Consider the following 24,169-nt stretch of genomic DNA (forward strand, 5'->3'; position numbering starts at 1 on the left):
CGGGGGAGGGGATGGACCGGGGTGGCGAAATGTTCTATCACTGACTACTGCACTGGCCAGACTAAATTTGCCAAAATTCAAACCATGCTCAAAAAGAGTAACTTTAAATTATTTGACCTCAATAGACTAGACTTTAAAAAATAGCTCTTTCATTCTACAGCATGAACCAGGCATGGTCAATGGCCGCCTTCTCAATTCTGGCACCCCTTTGAAAGCGGGGCAGTGAGAGAAAAGAGTGGCGTCAAGCGGCAGGAGAAAAAGAGAAAGAAGGCGAGGCTGTGAAAGTGGAACGGGTTGCCAGTCCAGAGCCACGATGAGAACTTCATAACCGTTTTAACTTTAATTTTGAGGAATTCCTTTTCTATTTCCACACAAGTCCAGTGTGCCACAATTTTCAGTGGCAAAAGTTGGAGACAACCCTCCTCCATTACTAAGGAGATGCCTATCAGAATGACAAAAATACGCACTCCTAGGACAGGCTTGATCGAAAGGACTGCCACCAGCTAGACTGCAGGACTCTCACGGAATTTGCTTGAGCAAAAAAGTCAGGTTGCAGAATGGCACATCACGATCCTGTTAGTAAACAAAATTGCACTCCCATGCAGAGAAGAAAGGTCTAGAAGACCACACAGAAAGGTGTGGCAGGGAAGGTGAAGCTACACTGCTGTCTGGGTGGCGGGAAGACAGTTGTCAATACTTCTACTTCAAAATTTTGTACAGTTCTCTCCCTTTTTCAATATACACCTATTATTTTTGTGATTAAAAATAATTAGCAAAAATAAGGGGAAGTACGGGCAACAGCAGGCAGGAGTTGCCCTGACTTGTAAGGTTCAGAGAGAGAGGTGAAAACTTCAGATATCATGCTGCCATCTCCTGGAACATACAGGAATCTGCAGGAACAGAGGCAGATGATCCCAAGGAAACAGTTGGTCCAAACATCAAGGGTTAGTTCCTGCCAGCAAAAAAAGGGCAAGGCAGGAAAAAACTATTTTGAAGCCAATTTTTGATTTAACCACCAATGAAAAGAAACAGTTAAAAAAAATAAAGGATGCAAGATCTAATTCAGAAATCATTAATTTTTTACAAATCTGACACAGAGGAGACTTTAGGTAAACTACTCTGAGTTCAGAACTGTTCTTTTAAGGAAAACTGCCTATTTGCTATTCATAAATATCAGCAAAATATTTATAAATGAAACATTTTGAAACCAATAGAACTTGTAAAAATGTGTTTATATTTTTAACTGTAGGTGCTAGAAAGTGAGAACAGCTTACATTAGAAAAACTCAAGCCGAAATCACAGATCAAACACTTTCCCATCCTCACTGGTACTTTCTGAGAAATTCAAAATCAAAATGTAAAATTTTAAAAATTCAAATATGGTTGAGTTGATATAATAAAGTAGAACCAGGGGCAAGTAATGATCAATAGCTTTTAACCTTCATATTAAACAAGAGGAAATACAAAAGTTATTTTTAAAACCCAAAGTCCTCTAACACTTAGGTGTCTGAAAGGATTATTTTCTTTCTTTCTTTTCTTTTTTTTTAATTACCAAAATCAAAAAGCTTCACATGAAGTTAATTAGTTTTTGTTGTTCTTCCTTCTTTGGTTGTTTTCAGAGGAACTGATTTGGTAAGGATACCAAACCATAAATGGGAAGGGAAAAGTCCATAAATAATTTACATGTAAAGATAAAAGAAATTTTTAAACAATCCACCCTTGAGCAGAAGAAATTGGGGATCACTTGAGCGTTAATGTAAAATACATTCGCCTTTAGCAGCAGGAGTTCCAGACCTGCCGGTGCCATGGAGGTAACAAATAGTCTCCATCTACTAGGGGGAAATGGGCCGCTCAGCGGGAGCTTTCTTCCCTGTTGTGTTATTTATAGGGAGCCCTATTTGTTAACATGTCTGTGCTATTATGGCAAGGGAGAGTTTAATGATTTAAAGGATTTCAGAGACAATTGTTTAATGATACAATGATTTATGTACATTCACAAATTCCAGATATACAGCAATTTAGATTTTCAAACTGCTGTCACCAAAACAGCTACAGGAAATATTGTAAAAGGTTACCTAAAGAAACTGAGACAAGTGGTAGTATCGGAAATTATGAAATAAAAGAACTGCTGGAAAATGCTATGTCAAAAGAAATCAGTGACCTACCACCATGTTTTATGTTAGTAAACTAATTTTCTACAGCCCCTTCATTAATTTTGTGCTTTTCAAAAACATTTTTACGGCAAACCATGAATTAAATGCCAAATTACCTGTGACTCATTCAAATCATCTGGGAGTTCAGTCTTTAAAAGAGCAATCTTGTTTGAAGAAAAGAATGTTTTTATATTGAAGTTATTTTTAAATTATGTACTCATTTATAAAGATGGATTTATAAAATTCTGGCTATCGAACGAATTGTCTACAAATTCACATTTAGGATTTGATTTTAATTTAACTATTAAAGTAAAAATTTCATTTGAGACAGATAAAGCAAGTCTTCAAAGCTTCTCTTAAATTGAACCCAAAGTGAAAACAAGTTTCAAAATTTCCATTTTCCTAATTGTTAAAATATTGACGTACTTTTGCCATATCATAAAACACTTATCACCTCACTTTAAGTTTTCATTACCTTCATCTTCATAAAGTTCCACATGTCTATACATTTGCCTTGCAGAAAACAAACGGTGATACAGGAGCCAATCCTAAAGGATGCTTCTGACAACAGAGTCTACATCTTCAATGGTAAATAAGTACTCACAGAAAATTAAAATCCAGAGACGTACTGTTGGGTCTAAAAACAACCCTTTTAGCAAAATACTAATGACAGCATTTACCATTTAGGGGGAGAATATATTCAACAATTTTTTTGAGTAATGAAGAAATTCACTTATTTCTACTTAAAAGTCAGTTCGATTCAAGTGATTTTATTGATTTGAAACTTGTGAGGCACTGAAGTTGAACAAAGAATGGAACTGGAAGGGAAGGCGCTCCTGAGCAGGGCAGCCACCTCCTCTCCTGCCAGATGCTGCTGGGGAAGCGCTGGGTCCTGCTTTACTTTGCCTCTGTGTCCACCGGTAGGGAGGTTGCTGTGAGGCTTTCTCCCCTCTTGGGAAAGGCTCTTTTCCTGCAGCGGTTGGGCTCAGTGGCACTGTGCGTGCTGGTGGCTGTGGGTGCACAGAAGCTCCTTCTCCTCCTCTGCCCGGGTAACCGTGAACACTCAGCAGCCAGGCCCTGGCTGCTCTCTTCACCTGAGACAGAGGCTACCACGCCAGGGTTTTGTCTGGAGGACAGAGCTTCTTTTACAGGGGATAAATTTTCCAATCCTCTGCGGTCAAATGTACATATTGTTCTCCTTCTGGATTTTTGGGAAGTGGAAAGACATGGAAGTGACATCCACACAAGCCCTTCATTTTCTGAATCTTTTTGGAGCCTTGTGCTACGTCGCACTTTGGTTTTACCATTTGCTTTCTGAAAGGTTTGTTCTATGGCGTCAGATAAATCTTTACACAGTTCAGAATTTTCTAAACTAATTTCTACAGAGCTTCCCACACTGTAGGAAGGTTCGTGATTCCCGTTTTGTTCCAAATGTAAACTCTGACCATCAGAATAATACATAGAGCGTCTTCTATGTTTCTTTTCTCTGCAACTCATTAGGCTGCTTATTTCTGCAGCTTTTCTTCCCACGTTATCACTGTGGCACTCAGCTTCCTTTGCCTTTCCAATCAGGACATCTTCTAAACAATTAAATTCTTTGTGTGACTCCTGCATGAAAGGGCGGCACTGAGGTTTCCCCCTTGCAGCAACTACTAAGTCTTCTTGTTTCTCACACCTAACATCTTCGGAAATTTTCAAGACTTGACAGAGCTTTCCTGCATTATGACCAGCAGCAGCAGATTCCTGGCACTGCAGGACAAAACCGGGTTTCAGGTGGTCTAATACAATGTGTTCTCCAGTCACAGACGCACAAGAAGGGTGACTGTTCTCGGTCTCAGTCCCACTTTTTGATTCATTTTCACTTTCCCACTTATTTTCTGCTCTTGGAATGTTTCCACGGTCTTCAGTGTCCACAGTATTTGTACTGAGCTCTTCATCAGGAGTAGCACAGCTGGGCCCTGTGGAGGATTTTACGTAAGAGTGGCCGAGTTCACACACGACAGGTTCACCAAGGCCTTGCTGCTGGTGCAGATCTTCTGGGTTCTGAGGCCCAAGACTGTTTCTTTTAACTCGAATTTCACGAGGCCTCACTTCTTCCAGTTTACCATTTGAGCTGCAACCATCTAGGGGCACATAAATATGTTTAAGGCGAATTAAAAAGTAACTGGAAATAGCCAACCTCGTTTATTAAATAGGCTCTCTATAGTATGACTGTGTCAAAAGTTTTCAAAAATTACAAGACCTACCAATGCCACACTATACTTGTTCCCATCTGTCGTTCTCCTCCTTTCTTAGTTGTCCCCCAGTCCTCAGGTTAAGAAAACTGGTATTTGACACATGAATTAACAAAGCTCACGACCTCCAACCACAAAAACGAGCGGTCCTTAAATTGCTTCCTCTATTCTAACACGCTCCCCACACTACAAGGTCCATTGGCAGGAAGCAACCACATTTCCCATTTTCCCGAAAATGAATTACTAAAAATGGGCAACATTATGTTTCTAAAACTTTTCTGTTTCCTGAAACACAGGAGAGAAAATTTGGAATTCTGGGGAATTTGAGGACTTAATAACTAAAAAGACAAATAGCTCTATATCCTTTGCTAAAAAAGTTGTTCAAAGTGCCCAGGACTCTCAGAACCAGGTGTGCTCTACTTTCTAAACATCCACCCTTCGTTCCTCTACCTTCTCCTCAACTTCTCCCTGCAGAGGGTGGCCTTCTCGGGCTTCAGGCACTTCACAGGTGAAGAAAGTCCTGGTAAAGGTTTTCAAGACTGGAAAGTAACATAGCCTGAATAAACTCAGGCTAAGCTCAGTTCTGAATCTCAGCACTATTTGTAGTGTTATCTCAGAAAACAGTGTTTTCAACTGGCTAGTCAAATGAGTATAAAAAAAATTTAAACAAAATAAAAATTGAAAATATATAAAACTAAAAAACAATGTTTCAATCTGAAAATATATCCATGAGTAGGGTATTTAAAACCCTGTTATGTAAAATTAGAGATTAACACAGGTCAGGGTCCACTCAATGCCAATCAGTGAATGTCAGTTGGGCTCTTTTTTTTTTTTTATAGCTTTAAAAATTGATATTTATTAGGCCACATTAGGAAGAGGCGGGTGACCGGCCTCCACATGAAAAGGCAGGGGCAGAAGTGACTGGGTTTGTTAGTTTAAAATCTTGCTCTATTCTCAGGCTGAGAAGTACATAGAAACCAAGAGTCTATGGTGGCACACACTTCATTCATCCTCAAATCACAGGAATTATAAATCCTATAATTAGGATTTATTTATTTAGGAATTATAAATCCTATAGTATACCACAAATAGGTATACTATAGTATAGTATGATTGGCAAAGGCAGCTATTTTAAAAATGATTGTTAAAGACAATCATTTTTAGTATACCTATACTGTAGGTATACTATAGTACTATTCTACACTATAGTATGATTGGCAAAGGCAGCTATTTTAAAAATGATTCTATTAAAAAAAAATCACATCAAATGGACACACATCATATTCAGCATGATTTAGCTGATTTAAAACTCAAACATTAAAAATCAGAAGTAACTTCAATCTATTTTTTAATCTAACCAGGATATTAAATGATTTGATCTTCACTTACAAACAAAAGTCTTTAAGGTACTCAAGCTCTGTTTATAAAAGGTATTTCTAGAAGATACTTAATAGTGCCAATTCTAATGAAACTTCATGGGGCAAGATTTTTTGTTGTTTTCGAAGTTTTTATTTCAACTCATATACAATATATCTCTTACTGAGTCATCAGCTTAAGTGATAGGCCACAAAACCAAAGGAATTCATTTTAACAAAATGCTTTAATAAGCAAAATGTTGAATAGCAATTATTTCACCTGAAATTATATGCACAATATTGTCAGAATTTTCTACAGATAGAACACAGAGCTCCCATCAGATTCTGAGACTAGCCTAAGCCACCTCAAACTACAAACTTCCTACAAACCACAGCTTCCTTTACTTAAAATTCTCGTAGTAATGAGGAAATACTACTTTTATTTAGGTGCTCTTTACATATTGAATGGGAAATAGGGAAGAAAGGGTGAAATAGCAACAAAAAGGGTAAAGAGAAGAGATGGAATATAAAGAACTGAAAGGATAAAGCAGGGATACCTGAGTACATTCTCCGGTCGCTTGGAAACAAAGGTGTCATCTCGCAGAACTCAGGCAGCTCGGGAATAGGACTTAGGAGGGGCTTCTTAGATGCCATGTCTCTCTCCCCATATAAAGACTTTGGAACACTTTTCTTTCCTTTCCCTTTTTTCTTTCTGCAACTTTTTGAAACCTAAAAAGAAATTTTAAAAATACTATAATTCAGAAAGATGTAACATAATGTACAATTTTGATCTTCTAAAACATGTCTAATTATCATTCATACAGTGACTCTTTTTCCCCCCAGTGCTGGGGATTGAATCCAGGGCCGCATGCATGCTAAGCAAGGGCTCTACAATTGAAGTATACACCCACCGTCCTACAATGATTTTTCCCCCCAGGAAACAGGTTTTATTTAAATAAGGGTATAAAACATAACATTAAAACCTAAAGGGAAAAGGAAAACCAAAAACCAGTGTGTCACTTCATGTGGCACTAAGCAGCTGTTCTAGTAGGCTGTATTTGACCCTTTGTCAAAAGTTTAACTGCTATTAGGCCGGCATCACATTCCATTGTTTTGGACATCCCTTAGCTAGAATATATCTAGCTAAAAAGACCTTGGTGGCAAGCCTGATGTCCTATCGCCTCACTGGAGGGAAGGTGGCCTCTGAGTTCTGCCCACTTGGCAGGCTTGGGACCCCAGGGGCTCTTTTTACTACCAAAGGCTCCCTCTAGTGGTAAAGCTGCCATTGCTGCTTACCCCATCCCTCCGGATTCACCAGGGTTGTTCAGGTCATGACATTCTCTTAGAGCAAGGACTCTATTAAGGGAGAACAGAGGAGTGTCTGGCTATCTGATCTTGGACCGCTGGGCTTTGCAGAAACATCACATTATTGTTTTGTTTCAGGCTGGACACTGCCAGGTACCTACTGCTTGACCTGTTTAAATGACGAACTTCAAGAGCAGACAGACAGCGTGGTTCTTTTCAGTTTATTGCGTGAAGAAGTTACACAAGTCCAAGTTAAAAGTGGACCCCAAATGGTTACATTACACAAGCTGTTAAGATTTTAAACTTGTGACAAGGGACAGAAGGTAATTCTACTCATTTCAAGAAAATCCTCACTCAAGTTTCTGTGAGCCACAGCACTTAAGTCCATGAATCTTCAGCTGATCATCCTTGGTCGCACAGTCTCTACCAGGAACTGGCACATGTTCTGTGCTGGTCACCCTGCAGCTGAATTATGTCTCCACATTCTGGGTGCTCGACTGCAGTACCACTGCAGGCAAGTTTATTCTTAAACGCCTTCACTAGTTTCCTTTTATCATAATCAACAATCCCCTGGGCAGCAGTAAGGGTCTTCCCGCCATTTCTCGGGTCAACTCCTATGCATATCCTCAGGGCCAGCAGGAAGCAGGTCATCACCCTTGCATCAGCAAAGGGGTCCAAAGAATGGAGATTCTGGATTGTAGACAGGTTACAATTCATTTTCCTCAGTGGTATGGCCTGTGGAAGGCAGCTGCAGGAGGAGCAGGTGAGGGGGCTCAAAGGGGAGGCTGCCGAGTTCTTGCTGGTGGCTCAGTGACTGGGGCCTACAGTGATTTTTTTTAAAGATAATTTTTACAGAAAAACTTATGATCAGTTATTCCATTTAAAATTTTAGGAGTAAGTCATGGGTAGGCAGAAAGGTAACTTAAGCAAAGTCAGATGTAATATGATGTAGCACTCAACATACAAACTGTACTGTAACTTCCTCTATTTCTACAAAGCATTTGCCAAAATAAGTGCTGAATAAGTGAGAAAACAGACTAGATGATACAGAGTTGGACAGACCTAAGACATGAGATATTTATAACTAGGATGTAGTCATGATGACAACCCATTTTGTTCCATTGTCCCAGAAGCAGAACACATATAAAAACTTAAATATATAATTATATAACACACTTATATTGTAAGAACTGTAACAATTATACTTCGCTAATACTATAACTACATAATATATATTTTATTTAGTATTATATTTTATTGCCAACCTATTTTAATGCATCTGTGTCAATTTCAATGTAATAGTAACAGATTTGAAAACTCGGGACTTAGATGGGGAAAAAGATTAGGCAAGAAGTGATTTTTTTTAAACATTGAGTTTCATAAAAATTAAAAACCACTTTAATAATTTATGGACTACAGAATTACATCCAATTCTGAATGTCCTCTCAGCAACTGAGAAACGGCATAAAGAGGGACTCAAAGTGAGGTGGCAGAGCAGACCTGGGGCTGCACCTAGCAGTACGTGGTCAGGGCATCTGCACAGGAGGAGCAGAAGTCAACACAGCAAAGGGTCCTCGCATGCAACGAATCAAACCAAATCAAGGAGGGCTTCCTGCACAGTGCTTTGGGTTATCAAGAAAAATCATTTGGGTGACAGTATAGATGATTTAGGTGACATTAATGGTATGAACAAGTGGGTGAGACTCAAGAGTACCAAAATAGCACAGAATTGTGTTCCTTGAGACACCTATAGATATCTTATGCTGGCTTAGTGGGTGTGGAAGCCTCAAGAAAAATCTCAAGGTGAGGGTCACCAAGGAGCTACCTGAGACAACTGGCCTCTGGTGCAAGATACACTGGGTTCATATCCTGATTCTGTCACTTAACTGCTTTATAATCTCAGGCAAGAAAACTCAACTCTGCAACTGCCTCCTCCTGTGCAGAATGGGAATCACAACAGCACACACCACACTACGCTGTAGCAAGTGTTCCGTGGGTGAACAGGTGAAATGGTTAACATGAGCTTGGTCCGTACCGAGGGCTGTTAGCTATTCTTGTTCTCAATTCTTTCCCGTTACTTTGAAAACTGGTAAGGGGAAAAATACTTTAAAACATATTTTGACTGCCAGGCCCAGGAGTAGCATGCCTGCAATCTCAGTGGCCCAGGAGGCTGAGGCAAGAGGACCACAAGTTCAAAGCCAGCCTCAGTAACTTAGGGAGGCCCTGAGCAACTTAGTGAGACCCTGCTTCAACATAAAAAATAAAAAAGGGATGTGGCTCAGTGGTTGAATGCACCTGGCTTCAATCCCCAGTACCAAAAACACATTTTTTATAGACAAATTATACATATTTATGATGTACATAGTGTACATGTGGAATGGTTAAATCAAGCTAATCATCTTATCTACTACCTCACACACTTTCTAGTATCCAAGTATGCTATTAGTATATTGCAGGGCATAGGCCCTACATAGGTCAGTTAATACACTATAGTCAATGTCACCATGTTATAAACGCTAGAAGAACTTCTGATTTATAGAATCCAGTCTGGAGATGTGGCTCAGTGGTAGAGAATTTGTCTAGCATGTGCAAGGACCTAGGTGAAATACCCAGCACTGCAGGGGAAAAAAAATCCCCTTTTAGCATAATTTTAGAGGAATCTTTGTTTATGTTAGATTGATTATACACTACAACAGTGTCTTGCACCTCAGGTCTGTCTGTCCTGAAAATATTTCCAGCACTGCTGATCTTACCCATGAATAGACTTCATCATTCATTAGCAAAGGTTAGAAGCTGATCAAAAGTGAATTTACTCTGTTTTACTCATAATGTGATCAACAAAAGAAGCCACACCAGATTGGAACTCTCTGGAAGTCACGCGATCCAGAAACAGGATGGTTATTGGGTGCAGACAAAGGACCACTGAAGGTATTGCCCACAAAGCAGTTCCATTTTCCCCCAGATCAGATTCTTCTCATATAGCAAAGGAGGTCATGAAGCAGAAGTATGTTTATTGCTTTATTTGCATAATTAAGACAAAATAATTTTCAAAATTATGCTTTATTTGTATAAATAGGACTTAAAATAATTTAAAAACTATTAAAATTTTAAAATCCTAGGCATGGCTGTAATCCCAGCACTTGGGAAGTTAAGAGGGTTACTTGAGCCCTGGAGATGGAGGTTAGCATGGGTAACAGCAAGATACTACCTCAAAAAATTTTTTAAAAATATTTCAGGTACACAGTAACCAATCAAATTGTACAGAAAAGCTTAGAGACACAAAGTACACACTTTCCTACCTGTGGTGTTCACTATTCACTGGTTCCATTTTTAGTTTTTGTGGCAAGCCTCCTCTCAACAAATAAGGAGCTCACGCTATATTTATCACTCTTTAAAATACAAAATCTCAAACACCCCAAATGTAGTAAAGAGAATAGTATACTGAATCCTATGTACTCATCAACTAATTTCAACCATTACTAATACAAAAATCACCGTTCATTTATAGTCTCCTTCATCCAGAGTATTTTAAAGCAAATCATTTCTTGAAATAACAAAATTACAGAAATGAAGATGAGATTGGTTACTGGGGTTGGGGCAGAGTTATGGGGGCAGGGGGAGGATATAGCTACAAAAAAAGCAAGACAGATCTTTACAGTGATAGAAATGTCCTGTATCTTGACATGTTAATGTCCTGGATGTGATATTTTACTATGGTTTTGTAGGACGTCACCATTATGAGAAACTGGGTAAAGGATCCTTGCAATCTCTGCATTTTTCTAAAATGATATCAAAATAAAAAAATTAATTATAACACAAAAACCGTAGGGAAAGCAGTTTTCCCTAACATCTCCTCAATTTTCCCTAACATCTCTGACTGTCCCACAAATGCCTTCTTATAATTAAACAACTCAGGATCCCAGTAAGGTCTCTACACATTTCTATTTGGTTGAATAGCTCTTAAGTCTCTTACTCTAATTCCTTTTCTCCTTGTTGTTTATTTGGTAAGTAAACTGAGGCATCAGTACTACAGAATTAGCTATGCTGTGGATTTGCCTGACTGTAATCATGGTGTATCATTATGCTCCTTTATCCCGCCTGTACTATAAACTGGGAATTTGATCTAGATGCTTGATTAGATTCAGTTTTGACAAATCAAAGTATAACTTGTATAACTGACAAAAATCACATGCACACATTTTACAAACATCAGATCATGCTATTAACACATCATTCATTTCATATGTGTATATGTGTGGGGGAGTGAGAATATTTAGGTTGTAATCTCTTAGCAATTTTCAGGAAAACACTATTTACTATAGTCACCACATTGTTCAATCCCCGCAACCCACCAGCCCCTTGACAGCCGCCATTCTACTCTCTGCTTAAGTGAGTATGACTTTTCTAGATCCCACATGCAATTGAGATAATGCAGTTGCTTTTTGTGTCAAACTAATTTCACTTAGCATAATGCCCTCCAGGTCCATCTATGACATTGCAAATGACAGGATTTCACCTTTTTAATAACTGATTAGCATTCCACTATGTACTGCATTTTCTTCATCCATTTACCCTTCAATGGACATGTAGTTCCACAGCTTGGCCATTGTGAAAAACACTTCAGTGAACATGGGAATACACATCTCTCTTTGACATACATTTCCTTTCCTTTGGCTCTAGCCCGAGGTGGGACTGCTGGATCATATGGTAGTTCCTTTGTTTTTTAGAGACCTCCAGTTTATGTAATGGTCGTACTAATCTTAGATTCTCACCAGCAGTGCACAAGGGTTCCTTTCTCTACATCCTCACCAGCACTTGTTACCTTTTTTATAATTACTATTTCCAATAAGTCTAAAGAGATATCTCGTTCTGGTTTTGATTTTCCATCTTCCTGATGATTAGTGATGCTAAACTTTTTTTCATCTATCTGTTGACTATTTTTAATTTTTTGAGAAATGTCCTTTCAGGTCCTTTATCTGTTGTTTATCTGGCTTTTCTTACTATTGAGCTGAGCTCTTTATCATAGGTTACCTCTGTACTTTGTTGAATGTTTCCTCTGCTGCCTCATCAATCTTTTACCAAATGATTTCAGCAGTTGGGATGAACATTTCTTTTTTATTAGCTGAAAATTCTCTACGAAGAACGTTTCCCTTATCAACTACACACCCCCCAAAAAACCTCAAGCTCTATTTTCATTTTCAGAAAAAAAGTGAGCTGGTATCCCAGCAAGCTTCGAAGGTGGACATTTATCTTTTAAAATATTATTGTGAACTTAATTTTGTCATGTTTGTATTTCAATAAGTTGTAACCACTGATCACTGGAAGCACCTTCAAAATGTTTTTGTGTCCTTTAATGTGACCCCAGTGGTTTTTAAGCTTCCTTCCTTCCACTCTGGTACATACCAGGTTTACTTTCTTCATTTGTTGTTGTAAATCTGAAAGTCATCCTTTCACCTGTAGGCCTTACTATCTTTTAACTAGTATTTAGCAAAGACAATACAGTGACCAGGGATGCCCATTCATTCCAAGTCTTACCAGTGGGACAGAGCTCAGAAATTCTTTTAAATAGAAAAAGATACAATGAATTCATACTGGTATTTCCATTTCAAATTTAGTCTTACATTTAGTTTGAATTCTAACTTTTGTCTCAGAGTATAGTCTAGGTCAAAAGGCAAATAAATATAAGTTTGGGCAGATGCCACCAAATTTCCCTCTGTAGAGGTTTGTTACCAGAAATGTCCAAGTATGCCTATTTGTCTAGTCTCACCAGCAGAATATGTGGTCGACATCTAAATTATTCTAATCTAAAAGGTGAGAAATGGCATCTCAAATGCATGTTAGAATTGAGGTTCTGTTATAATGAGCAAATATGAATGTTTTTTATGTTTAAGGCTCATTTTCATTTCAATTTTGTGATTTGTTTTTGTATCTAAGATTTTTCTGTAAGTTGTCAGTGAACAGATTCTCAATAACTTAGAAGATCTTTAGATATTAACAAAATTAATCCTTTGTCCTTCAACTTTTCTTGTAAAGGTTTTCTTCTCCCCATTCAGGTTCCATGTTATTTGGTTCAAAAGAAGTCCCACTTACCAATCTTTACTCTCAATATATCTGATTTCTAAGTCATATTTTGGAAAATTCTCCATTTCTAGGTTGTAAAGGAATTCACTCTTTGATTCTAAGGCTACTTCTAATTTAATGATTTTAGGTACCTGTTGACTTCCTGTATTGAAAGATAAGGATTTTTTCCTATGTTAGTTAGTTTTGGTTCTTCTATTGGTTAAATTTGAACAACTGTCTTTCACTATTTTTAACATATTATCCTGAATTTGTAAGATGATAATTCTAATACCCACAGTGCTTACCATGGCCTCACATTCTGGCACACACCTTGTTGACATTGACAAGCTTCTAAGAATGTGCATTCACCACCACCACTTTACAAACCCGAGTCAAGAATCTTGCCTCACAGTCCATTGGTAGGTGTGGTGAAGCCAGGCCTAAGAACCAGGGCTCCAGCTGCAGAGCCTGCCCTATCACTCACTGGACTGTCAGTGCTAAAATCTCTGCTTCGATCTTCCTCCTCATCATAATCTGATTAAAGTTTATATTGTACTGTGCAACAACCAAGTTGTTCAAGCTTTATCCTGAGTAGAAAGGACTCACCTACACAGTTACAGACTATAAGCACTTGCCACTGCTCTGCCCATGTTCTTTTTTCCTGGACCCTTGTGAGATGGTTCCTGGCACTATACAATTTACCTTTCCTTATTCTCCATTATTGCTTGAAATCTCACTAACTACTTAGCTTCACATCTGCTCCAAATTTTTGTCACAGACTTTTATTTGAAATGGCATATAATTATCATTTCTTCATTGGGCAACATTCCTTTCATTTCTCAACCACAGGTTCTTTTGTTTTTCCATTCAGAGACCTTTCCCTGGAGTAACTCTTTATTCCTGCTCACATTTGGTCTGGCTGCTCTTCTGGGCTGGCTGAACAATCAGTGATTTCCTTTGAGCTGCTCTCCTGTCTTGCTCCAGTCACGGTGTCCTGATTTCTCAAGCTTGCTTCCTCAATTTGCTAGAGTATCTCCTCCAGTAATATCCAAAAGAAGGAGAATAATTTTCAGAGTCCTTGAATGTCTCAATGTCTTTTTCTTTCACGCTTCATTGAAAGTCAGCCTGGCAACAGAACACTGAGCTGAAATGAAGTTTCCTCCAAGCTTTAAATGTTCTGTCGAGTGACCTTCCAGCACTCTGGCTTCTGCTAAACTTGATGCCATTCAAATTTTCATTTCTCTGTAGGAAAACTTCACTTTTCTCATTAGTCTTTATTATTAAGATTTACTGGGCTCTTTGTTTAATTGGACCTGGCATTCAGTGAGCTCTTTCAGTTTGAAAACTCCTTTTCCAGTTCTGTTAGATCTTTTATTTTGGCTGATTTCTTCCACTCTATTTTCTCCCGTCTGTTTGAGATCCTTTGAAGTCTCCTAGATTCCTTTTCCTTGTCTCTTATGATTATCTAGGCTGTCTTTTGCTCTTCCTTCTGGGAGACTTAACTTTTTCTCTAGCTGCCTATTAAATTTTATATCTGAATCATTCAATGCTTTTATTTTTATTCAGTTATCAGGCAAACAGTAGAATTAACACAATATCAAGTAACTTCAAACTGAATTCTGAAATGAAGAGTGATCAATTTAACAGAAATAGGTGCAAGAATTCCTGACAGCCTGTCACCCAGTGTTGCTACCTTTCTAGATGGCCTGGCCTCACCAGCAAAGTCATTCTCCCTGTTGCTTTTTCTAGAATTGCTCTTTAAAGAAGGCAGAGCAGAAAGCACCATGATGGGGTTTATCTGAGACACAGCCTCTGGTCATGTTGGTGGGAACACCACTACAAACATGTCTTACAAGATGCCACTGGGCAATTCTGGTCTCAGGATCACAAAGGCAGAGGTAATGAATCCTTGTCTCTTTTTCAAATCTCTCAAAGGTTACCTGTTACCTTGCTATATTCCTTTTGATCTGGTCTTTTTACCCAGATATTTTCTTCTTTATTTTCTAGGTTGCTATTCTTTTTTTTTTTTTTTTTAAGTTGCAGATGAACACAATACCTTTATATTTTTAGTTTTGTGGTGCTGGTGGAACCTTTATATTTTTAGTTTTGTGGTATCTTGCATATGCTCTGCCACTGAGCTACAACCCCAGCCCTTAGGTTGCTATTTTTACATTAGCAATATGATGACCCTAATAGTACCAAATATCCCCCATGTGGAATTCAAATGTGGAACGTGACTATCTAAAATTAGAAAGTTCAGACAGCAGGAAAAGTTACTCTAAAGTACTATCTGATAGCGCTGTCTCATATCTGCAAACAGGAGACTGAAAGGAGAAATGTGCACATATCACTGAACTTGAGGATACCACATGGGGCTTCTGGACTATTTAAATCTCTGGGTTTCTCCTGCTTCCTGGACAATTGCTCTAACATGCTGTCACCCTGGTAACATTTGCTGGCCACTGGGGACCCCAGCTCCAACTTTTCTACAAAAAGCAGCTACCGTGAATTCACCATGGTGGTCTCTAGATCAATTGCTGTCCTGCTGTGAACCTGTCAGGTACAGCAGTAGAACCCTGTGCAATTAGTGGGCACAGAGCCCACATAACCTGAGAGGACAATGTTGACCATGAGGAAATGGTGGTAGTCTCTGCATTTCAGATCCTTCCTGCTGGGAGCATTTAGATCTGTCGGGACCAAGTAGAGTTTACCTGAATCAACACCCTCACACACAGTGCTGCTGGCTCTGCTCTTAAACTGGGTGGATGTCAGCCATTTGCCAGCTCATCCATCTCTGCCTCAGCACAGGTGACCTACAGGAGATGCTGTGACCACTTCTGCAGGTGCAAGGGCCTAGACCCTTATTGAGGGCCACTGGCTCAGAGGGGCTGAGTGGGATATTCAGCAGTGGAGCCACTGGACAGATGCAGGCTGGCAGCACTGTCTTAGAGCCATCCTCAACCTCCAAAATTTTCTATTTTTACAATTATTTTTTCTCTGTTCCTTTTTCATAGAATCCTTTTCTTAGTTTTACACAGATTTTTCTTTCCTTTGAAATCCGTATAACAGAATATATATGTTTTAGTCAGATCTTTACTGCTGTGACCATAATACCTGTCAAGAACAACTTAGAGAGGAAAAGTTTATTTGGGGCTCGTGGTTTCAGAGATTTAGTCCACAGATGGCTGACTCCATTGCTCTGGGCTCAAGGTTAAGCAGTACATCATAGAAGAGCCCAGCAGAGGAAACTATTCAGTTCATGGTAGGTTCAGAAAGCAGAGAGAGGGAGAGCGGAAAGGGGCTGCAGGGAATATGCGCCTTACCAGGGCACGCCCCCAATAACACACTTCCTCCAGCCATGCCCTGCCTGCCTGCAGGTATCACCCAGGCAGTCCATTCAAACTAGGATGGATCAATTAGGTTACGGCTCTCTCGTGAGCTAATTATTTTACCTCTGAAAATTCCTACGTTAACAATAACCTTGGGGGTACACCCCACATCCAGGCTGGCAGCACTATCTTGGAGCTATCCCCAACCTCCAAAATTTTCTATTTTCACAATTACTTTTCTGTTCCTTTTAAAAAGCATCCCTATCTTAGTTTTATACAGATTTTTTTCTCTGAAATCCAAGTATAAAATAATCTATTTGTTGATTCATCTGTATTTCTTTCATTCCCTCAATAACCTGTATCTCTGGGGTCAGAGAAGCTCCCTAGTATGGATCTTGTCTCTTTCATGTTATTGGTTCCACTCAATAATCTGATTCTTATTTAAGAAAAGAATGGGTAAATGAGTGTGGGTTTCCACACTTTCTAGCTTAGTCCCTTTCCTACATGGAAACTACCTAGGAACTCTGTGTGGGCTAAGGGGCAAGGCAGTATAGGGGTATCAATTATCAGGCTTTGCTTTAGGGTAAGAGCTGGCTGTCAAGATTGTAGGACTTTTCAAATGCCATAACCTAGACGACAACATCTGTTCTGAGCATCAGGGTGGAAGCGGGGTGGCATACCAACTGGTGCAAACTATTCCACAGATAGGACTTCAACTAATCTTTTTTTTTTTTTTTTTTTTTTTTTTTTTTTTTAATAATACCACTTCTCATTCTCACCATCCATTATACCTGCCAATTCTGGGCCCAGAGTCTCTTGGGATTCCCATAAGCGGGCTGGTTCCCACATCTCTCTAGTTCTCTCCTAGCACATTCTGAGCTGCAAATATTTCCACCTCTTCTATCTGTCAACATGTTCCCATCTGCTTTGTCTTCTAGAAATTCATTGAAGGCTGTCATCTGTTGCTTAATACCCTTTCTCATGCCTTTCCTCTTCTCATTACTATTCTAAGTGTATTATTTTTATTACATAGATTAATTCAACAGGGTCTTGAAAAGGGTTGGTGCAACCTCATGCACAATCCTTGAACCTCCTGGCCATTGATTTGATATGAGGAAATGCACAGATTTTGAAACTGTTAAAGTGTAGATATGAAGAAAATCAATTTCTAATGCAGTAAGTTATATGCATGTTTTTTGATTTCTGTGTATTTTTTTCAGCAAAAGGATCTTTAAACAGTTTATTAAAAGCTTGACCTAAAAAAGGAAACAAACCTGGAAAACTTACAATTTCTACTGGATTCTATGATTCACAAGTATCTGTGCCATTCAACTGAGAATGGCGGAGGAGGGAAATTTACGGTTTTGTGTGTGGATGTGTGTGAGTGTGTATGTGTGGGGTGTATGAAACTGATGAGTTTGTTTTTGGAAATGTTGATTATAAATGCTTTTAAGATAGTTTGAGAAGATATGTTTAGAAGGTAATCGAACATGTTTATGGACCAGGCAATTTGGTCTTAAAATGTGATTATTAACCATGCTACATACAGAACCACCCAGCTAGAAAATAAACAATTTATAAGGGCAAAGAGAATTCTAAGGAATATAGTTAAGGATGGATTCGGAAAAAATTTACCTCTAATAGAGTGTCTAATTATATCAAGTGAGAAAAGGACTAAAAAGCATGTATGAATTTTAGTAAATCACTAAATACCTTGGAAAAATAATTAAGTTTAAAAGGTAATTTGCTGCCACTTCACCAATGTGACTGTGCCATTTCAGACAACAGATGAAATCCTGATTTGTAGTAGTACCTGCCCCCAACACCTGTAGTAGTACCTGTTCCATCTCTAGAGGGTATAATTAATCCAGAGCTGAAATTTTGCTAGACTAATAAAGTGAAATGAAAAAGACACAGAATTGAGATGAATGACAAGAACTGTTGAAAACAGTTCAAGAAGTTCAGAAAGGAGAGAGAAATGTGAAATCACGGGTATCTAAAAGCTGGAGAGTAAAGAGGGGTCAGATGATGATTAGTAAAACAGACACATAAGAAAGGGAAAGAGGAGGGCTGGGGCTGGGGCTGGGGCTTAGGGGCAGTGCACTTGCCTAGCACGCACAAGGTACTGGGTTCCATCCTCAGCACCACATACAGAAATAAGCAAATAAAATAAAGGATGCTGTCCATCTACAACAAGGACCAAAAAAGAAAGAAAGGAAGGAAGGAAGGGGAATGGACAGGAGGCTGGCATCAGAGAAGGAGCTATGCAAGTGCGTATTTACAGAAACAGGAACATGTAAGGTAGTAACAAGCTGCAGGTGCGGCAGAGGGAGTGAGTGACTTCAGAGAAGTGCAGTCCAGATCCTCCAAGTGGAGAGGATAAAGGACTGAGATAGAGGAGTTAGAGCAGCCATGCACACAGATAGCGAAGGCATCTGGGATGACTGGAAGTACTAAGGAAGACTGAGACCAAGTGACCCTGTGCCTAGAAAAGAGGTCCAACAAATAGCAGATGGTGCACTCTTCCCTGTCTGAGAAATAAGAAATACAGTCCTCCCTATTATGTCTTTAAAAATTACACTTACCTGATTCTTTTTAGGAAGCACTCTGTTCCTGCACTTCGTTTGTTGAGACTTCCTCCTATTAATTTTCTTTTCCTTACAAGACTGAGGTTCTGCATTATATAAGTTGCAAACATTCTCTTCTGCAAAACTGATCAATTGCTGCAAGAAAAATTTAAAGAAAGGATCCCAAAGAGGACAATCAGTTATATTTTGAACGTAAAGCTCTCACTATTATTCCTTTTCCCATGATGTTCCCACCATTTTACATCCCATTTCTTCTTAATTCACAAATTCCATTAGGGAAATTTTAACTAAAATTCAAATAAGGAAAATGATGATTTATTCATTCAAATATTTATAGAGAACCTACAATTTAGCACCTAAATATTGTTGGGTTACGGGAAATAAAACTGAACTGTAAGGTTATCTATGTTTGAATTATGGGCTTATATTATCAGCTAAAAGTTCTATGACATTAAAGCAAATGTTTATACACTATCATGTGATAGACAAAAATCCAATTTAATGTAATTTAAAATGACAGAAAAAGGCTTGCATTCAATGAGTTATGCTTATAATTTTCAGTTGAAACTAAGTGTCAAATTGAAGTGCAGTTTAAGAAGTGTGGTACTTATGTCATTTTCCAGCTGTTAATTACAGGCTAATCTCCACATTCATCTCAATAAAATTCATAAAATTATACAGATCTTAAAAATTTCAAAGGGATTCCCCTTCACTTTAACAATTTTGAAAGCACGTGTTTTAGTGGATTTTTCTTCTAACAGAATTAATTAAAATAAAGTTAGTAAACATTATTACGCTGGATTACATGCTGGGTAAAATAAGGCTTAATTTTTTTCAGTATAAAAATATTGGTTTTATTTCTATGTACTAGCATTAAGAAGACCAAAAATGAAATTATGAAAACAATTTCATTCGTTATGGCATCAAAAGCATAAAATTGTAAAAATAAATTTAACATGTCATTTAATACCCTGGAAGATATGAAGCATTGCTCAAAGGAAATAAAGAACATTAAACAAATGGAGAAATGTTCCATGTATTGTTAAAATGAAAAAAATTTTCCAAAGTGTATTTTAAGATTTGATACAATCCCTGTCAAAATTCCAGCACAAATATTTACAGTAGCATTATTCATCATAGAAAAAAAGTAAAAGCAGCCTAAATACCTATCAACTGATGAATGGATAAAGAAAATGTAGTCTAGTCATACAATAGGATATTATTCATCCATAAAAACAAATGAAGTACCAATATATGCTACAAGACGGATGAACTGCCAGCCACACCAGACTAAATCTAGACGACTGGATTTACAATAAATATCCAGAACTGGTAAATCCTTCAGGATAGAAAAATGAGTGGCTGTTTAAGGTAGTAACTTAATGGATGCCATTAATTTTTAATGACACAATTAAGCTTTTACCCAATATCATTTGATATGAAAATAGAAAAAACTATATTGTAAGATTTAATATAAACACTTACACTTCTCCTGTCAGAAGTCCGTGTTAGTCTACCAATCCTATGGGAGGATACTTTCTCATGGTTATCTGAAGAACTAAAGGTATCAGTGCCTGATAAGCAAGACACAAACAAAATCAAGTGGCTACCACAAAATAACGTGAACCAAATTTTGGAAAAACTGAAGTCTTTAAGATAACACTCACGTACATAATTTAATAATAATTAAATAATTAAATTAATAATTTAGATGTACATAATTACCAAGAATAATTTTTGAGATCTAAAAATTCAGAATACTTTAAGCTTCTGAATATAACCACTTTCTGTGGTGACTGCTTAACATATGCTAACAGACAAAATTATACCACAATAAATATATATATACATATGATAAATGCATGTTATTTACATAGATATCCATTTATTCCAAACTATATTTCGTAGAAGGAAACTGTAATAGCATTAAGATAACCATGAATATATTTTACTTAATTTATTTTACTTAATTTTAAGAGGGTTAGGAAAACTTTGATATGATTGATTTTATAGTATAAATAAAAAAGTAGTTAATGAATTCAAGAGCACAGACTTGGGAAAGTGATAAGACTACAGCTCAAATTTTAGTGCTAACTTAATAATATATGGCTTGGATTCTGTGCTCATGAGCTGGTTGGTGTCAACAAGAAGTCATTAAAGGATTGCAACCAGGGAAGTAAAGGTTGAGTAAAGGTTCCCATTCCATAGCATTTACTAAGTAAGTCCTGGTTTATGAGAAGAGCTAGGAGCAATCTCTGTCTGCTGCCTTATCATGATTATAAAAGATAAAAGTCCTTGGAAGTACATGTGCCAAAAACACCATGCTAATATTGATGAGTATGGATCTTTAAGAACACTTATCTTACAATTCAAATCATTCCAGTTGCACAAAACATGACAGGAGCTTACTGTTGACACTTAAGAGTGGAGAGTCCAATAGAATTGGAAAATAGGATGTTCAAGACTTTATTTCCACCTCAGAAAGTTAAATATGGGTGATTAGAGGACTTGGAAAGGGATAGATAAGCAACTTTCCATAAACTTTTTTAAACTATAGTGGTAGTTTTTTTTGTTGTTGTTGTTTTGTTTTGTTTAACCAGGCGTACATTGCTGTAACAAATACAAAAATTTTAAAAGAAAACAGAGATTACATTTCACCTATTGAAAACAGTGTGATTATAAGATAAACTAGTCATACCTGGGAGACTCTCAGAAACTGAAGATTTACTAGGACTCAGAACGGCAAATGATACCTGAAATGGTTCTATGTTTTCCTAAACAAAGGAGGGGAAAGGGAAGAACAGAAATTAAATATCTTTAAATTCAGTTAATATATAAATAATGTGCCTAAAAGAAAAAGTGACTTATTTGGGTAAGAGGAATTGCAAAGATGACAAATAAGATTAAAGAGAAGTTGAAGTAAAACAAAAATATCATATTTAAAAATACATGTACTTTATAATACTGAACAATCACCTTTATAATGAACCATGTTCAGTAATTATAATCCACCAAAATAAACCAAAATTTTCATTAAAAAGTGAAAGTTTCCTAATGATTTAATGATGCTACTTTTTGGTTTATTTAAAATCTCACATCATGCTAGGCATAGTGACACCCTCCTGTAATTCCAGCTACTCAGGAGGGTGAGGCAGGAGATCACAAATTTGAGGCCAGTTTGGGAAACTTACAAAGACCCAATCTCAAAAAAAATTTTTAAAAGGGCTGAGGAGGTAGCTTACTGGCAAAGCACTAATCTTGCATGTGTGAGGCCCTGGGTTCAATATCTACTACCATCAAAAAACAAACTCACAAAAACCTTTGTCTCAAGTCTGCAAAGTAAGAAAGAAAATCTATTAATAAATAGAATCTAACATCACAATATTATTCATGGAACTTCAGGATAAAGTGGCAACACGAACATAGCAAATCCTTCCCACATTAATTGCCGTGGTGTTCGGACCATGCACTTCATAGATAAAACTGAAGAAATATCTATCCTTTTGTTATCAGCTTGCTACAATTCTTTTTTTTTTTTCTTCCAGAAATGGATGCTGGATTTTGTCAAATGTTTTTTCCACATCTACTGAGATGATCATAGGTTTTTCTCAGTCTGTTAACAAAATATTTTCTGTTTTAGTCAGCTTTTTCATTGTTGTGACCAAAGACCTGACAAGAACAATTTCAGAGGAGGAAAAAGTTTATTTGGAGTTCAGTTTCAGAGGTCTTAGTCCACAGATGGCAGACTCCATTGTTTTAGGCCTGAGGTGAGGCAGACCATCAAGGAGGAAAGGTGCAGGGGAGGAAAGTAGCTCAGACATGGCAAGAGGAAGTAGGGAGAGCTCTGCTTACCAGGGACAAATACATGCCCCAAAGGCTCGCACCCAGAGCCCTGCCTCCTCCAGCCACAGCCTACTACCAGCCTAGTTTACGGCGCTCATAACCCAATCATTTTACCTCTAAACTTACTTGCATTGTCTCATACCTCATATCCAAACCATAATAATTCCATTATTACCCCTTAATATTTGTCAAGATATAGAGCTGTGTCACTTCTTTCCTTCCTAATATGGACAATTTTTCTTCCTTTTTCCTCATTAGTGTGATAAAGGTTTACTAATTATTTTGCATGTGTTCAATTTTAAAAATTCAGGAATTTTTGCAGTATTTCAATTCTAAGATGGTTTTCTTTCATATTTCAGTCCTACGAAATCTTAGTACATCTTACAATTCATGGTGTTTTTAATTTTCAGCACTTTCTTTTAGTGAGATATAAAGCAATGGTACATCTTACAATCGATTGCAGTGAAGTCCCCATGAGATATGCTATGTACAAGGTATCATGAACGTATTGTTTATAAGAAGGAAAAATAGGGAAAAAACTACATAGAAACTAGATTAATGAGAAACATGACTCCTCGTTCAGTCTACCTCATGACTTCAAAGCATAACTACTGCTCATACAAAACAGGTACGACCTGAAGAAAATACAAACAAGCTCATTCCATGCTTGTCACACTTACAAGATTTTCTCCCTTGTCATCAAAATTTGGTTGAGGCAATTGCTCAGGAACTGGTGACTGCTCAAGTAGCAGGGGACTGCCACTGCTCAAATTCTTTTGTCGGACAGGCGTTCCTCCTTTACGCAGGGGAGTATTTGCTGGCAAAGATTCATCAAACACTTCTGGGCTTAGATCCTCTCCAAAAGTAACTCTCTTCCTCTTCCTCACACTTAGAAAGGCTGGTGTTTTAAAATTTTCTTGATCTTCTACAAATAATAGTAATATGTTAAAAAATTAAGCCATGTTTCTTTTATTGTTTTCATAACAAAAAAGATGGTTCGCAGAGCAAACCCAAAATGGCAAAGAGAATATGGCACAGATTTTAAAGTGTAATTTTGCATAAATACCTTGAAAATTTATAAAATTAAATATAAAGTTTTGGCAGGGCACGGTGGTACGGCCTGTAATCCCAGTGGTTCAGGAAGTTGAGACAGGAGGATTGCGAGTTCAAAGCCAGCCTCAGCAACGGTGAGGTGCTAAGCAACTCGGTGAGACCCTGTCTCTAAATAAAATACAAAATAGGGTTGCAGATGTGGCTCAGTAGTCAAGTGTCCCTGAATTCAATCCCTGGTACCCCCCCCCGA

General features: G+C 37.8%; 1 protein-coding gene across 1 annotated transcript in view; it reads right to left on the minus strand.

Annotated features, from left to right (window-relative positions):
* Positions 1 to 1,084: 1,084 nt before the first annotated feature.
* The window catches only part of CDCA2 (cell division cycle associated 2), a 45,984-nt gene continuing 22,899 nt past the window's right edge, over positions 1,085 to 24,169 (minus strand). Inside the window, exons 10-15 of the mRNA XM_079139031.1 lie at positions 23,547 to 23,791; positions 21,722 to 21,797; positions 20,509 to 20,597; positions 19,021 to 19,158; positions 6,299 to 6,470; positions 1,085 to 4,275 (exon numbers count right to left, since the gene is read on the minus strand). Coding sequence (XP_078995157.1) covers positions 3,050 to 4,275; positions 6,299 to 6,470; positions 19,021 to 19,158; positions 20,509 to 20,597; positions 21,722 to 21,797; positions 23,547 to 23,791 — 1,946 coding nt within the window. The 3' untranslated portion in view covers positions 1,085 to 3,049. The remainder of the gene's footprint in view (positions 4,276 to 6,298; positions 6,471 to 19,020; positions 19,159 to 20,508; positions 20,598 to 21,721; positions 21,798 to 23,546; positions 23,792 to 24,169) is intronic.

Source organism: Sciurus vulgaris (genome assembly GCF_902686455.1).
Source record: "Sciurus vulgaris genome assembly, chromosome: 5".
NCBI lineage: Eukaryota > Metazoa > Chordata > Mammalia > Rodentia > Sciuridae > Sciurus > Sciurus vulgaris.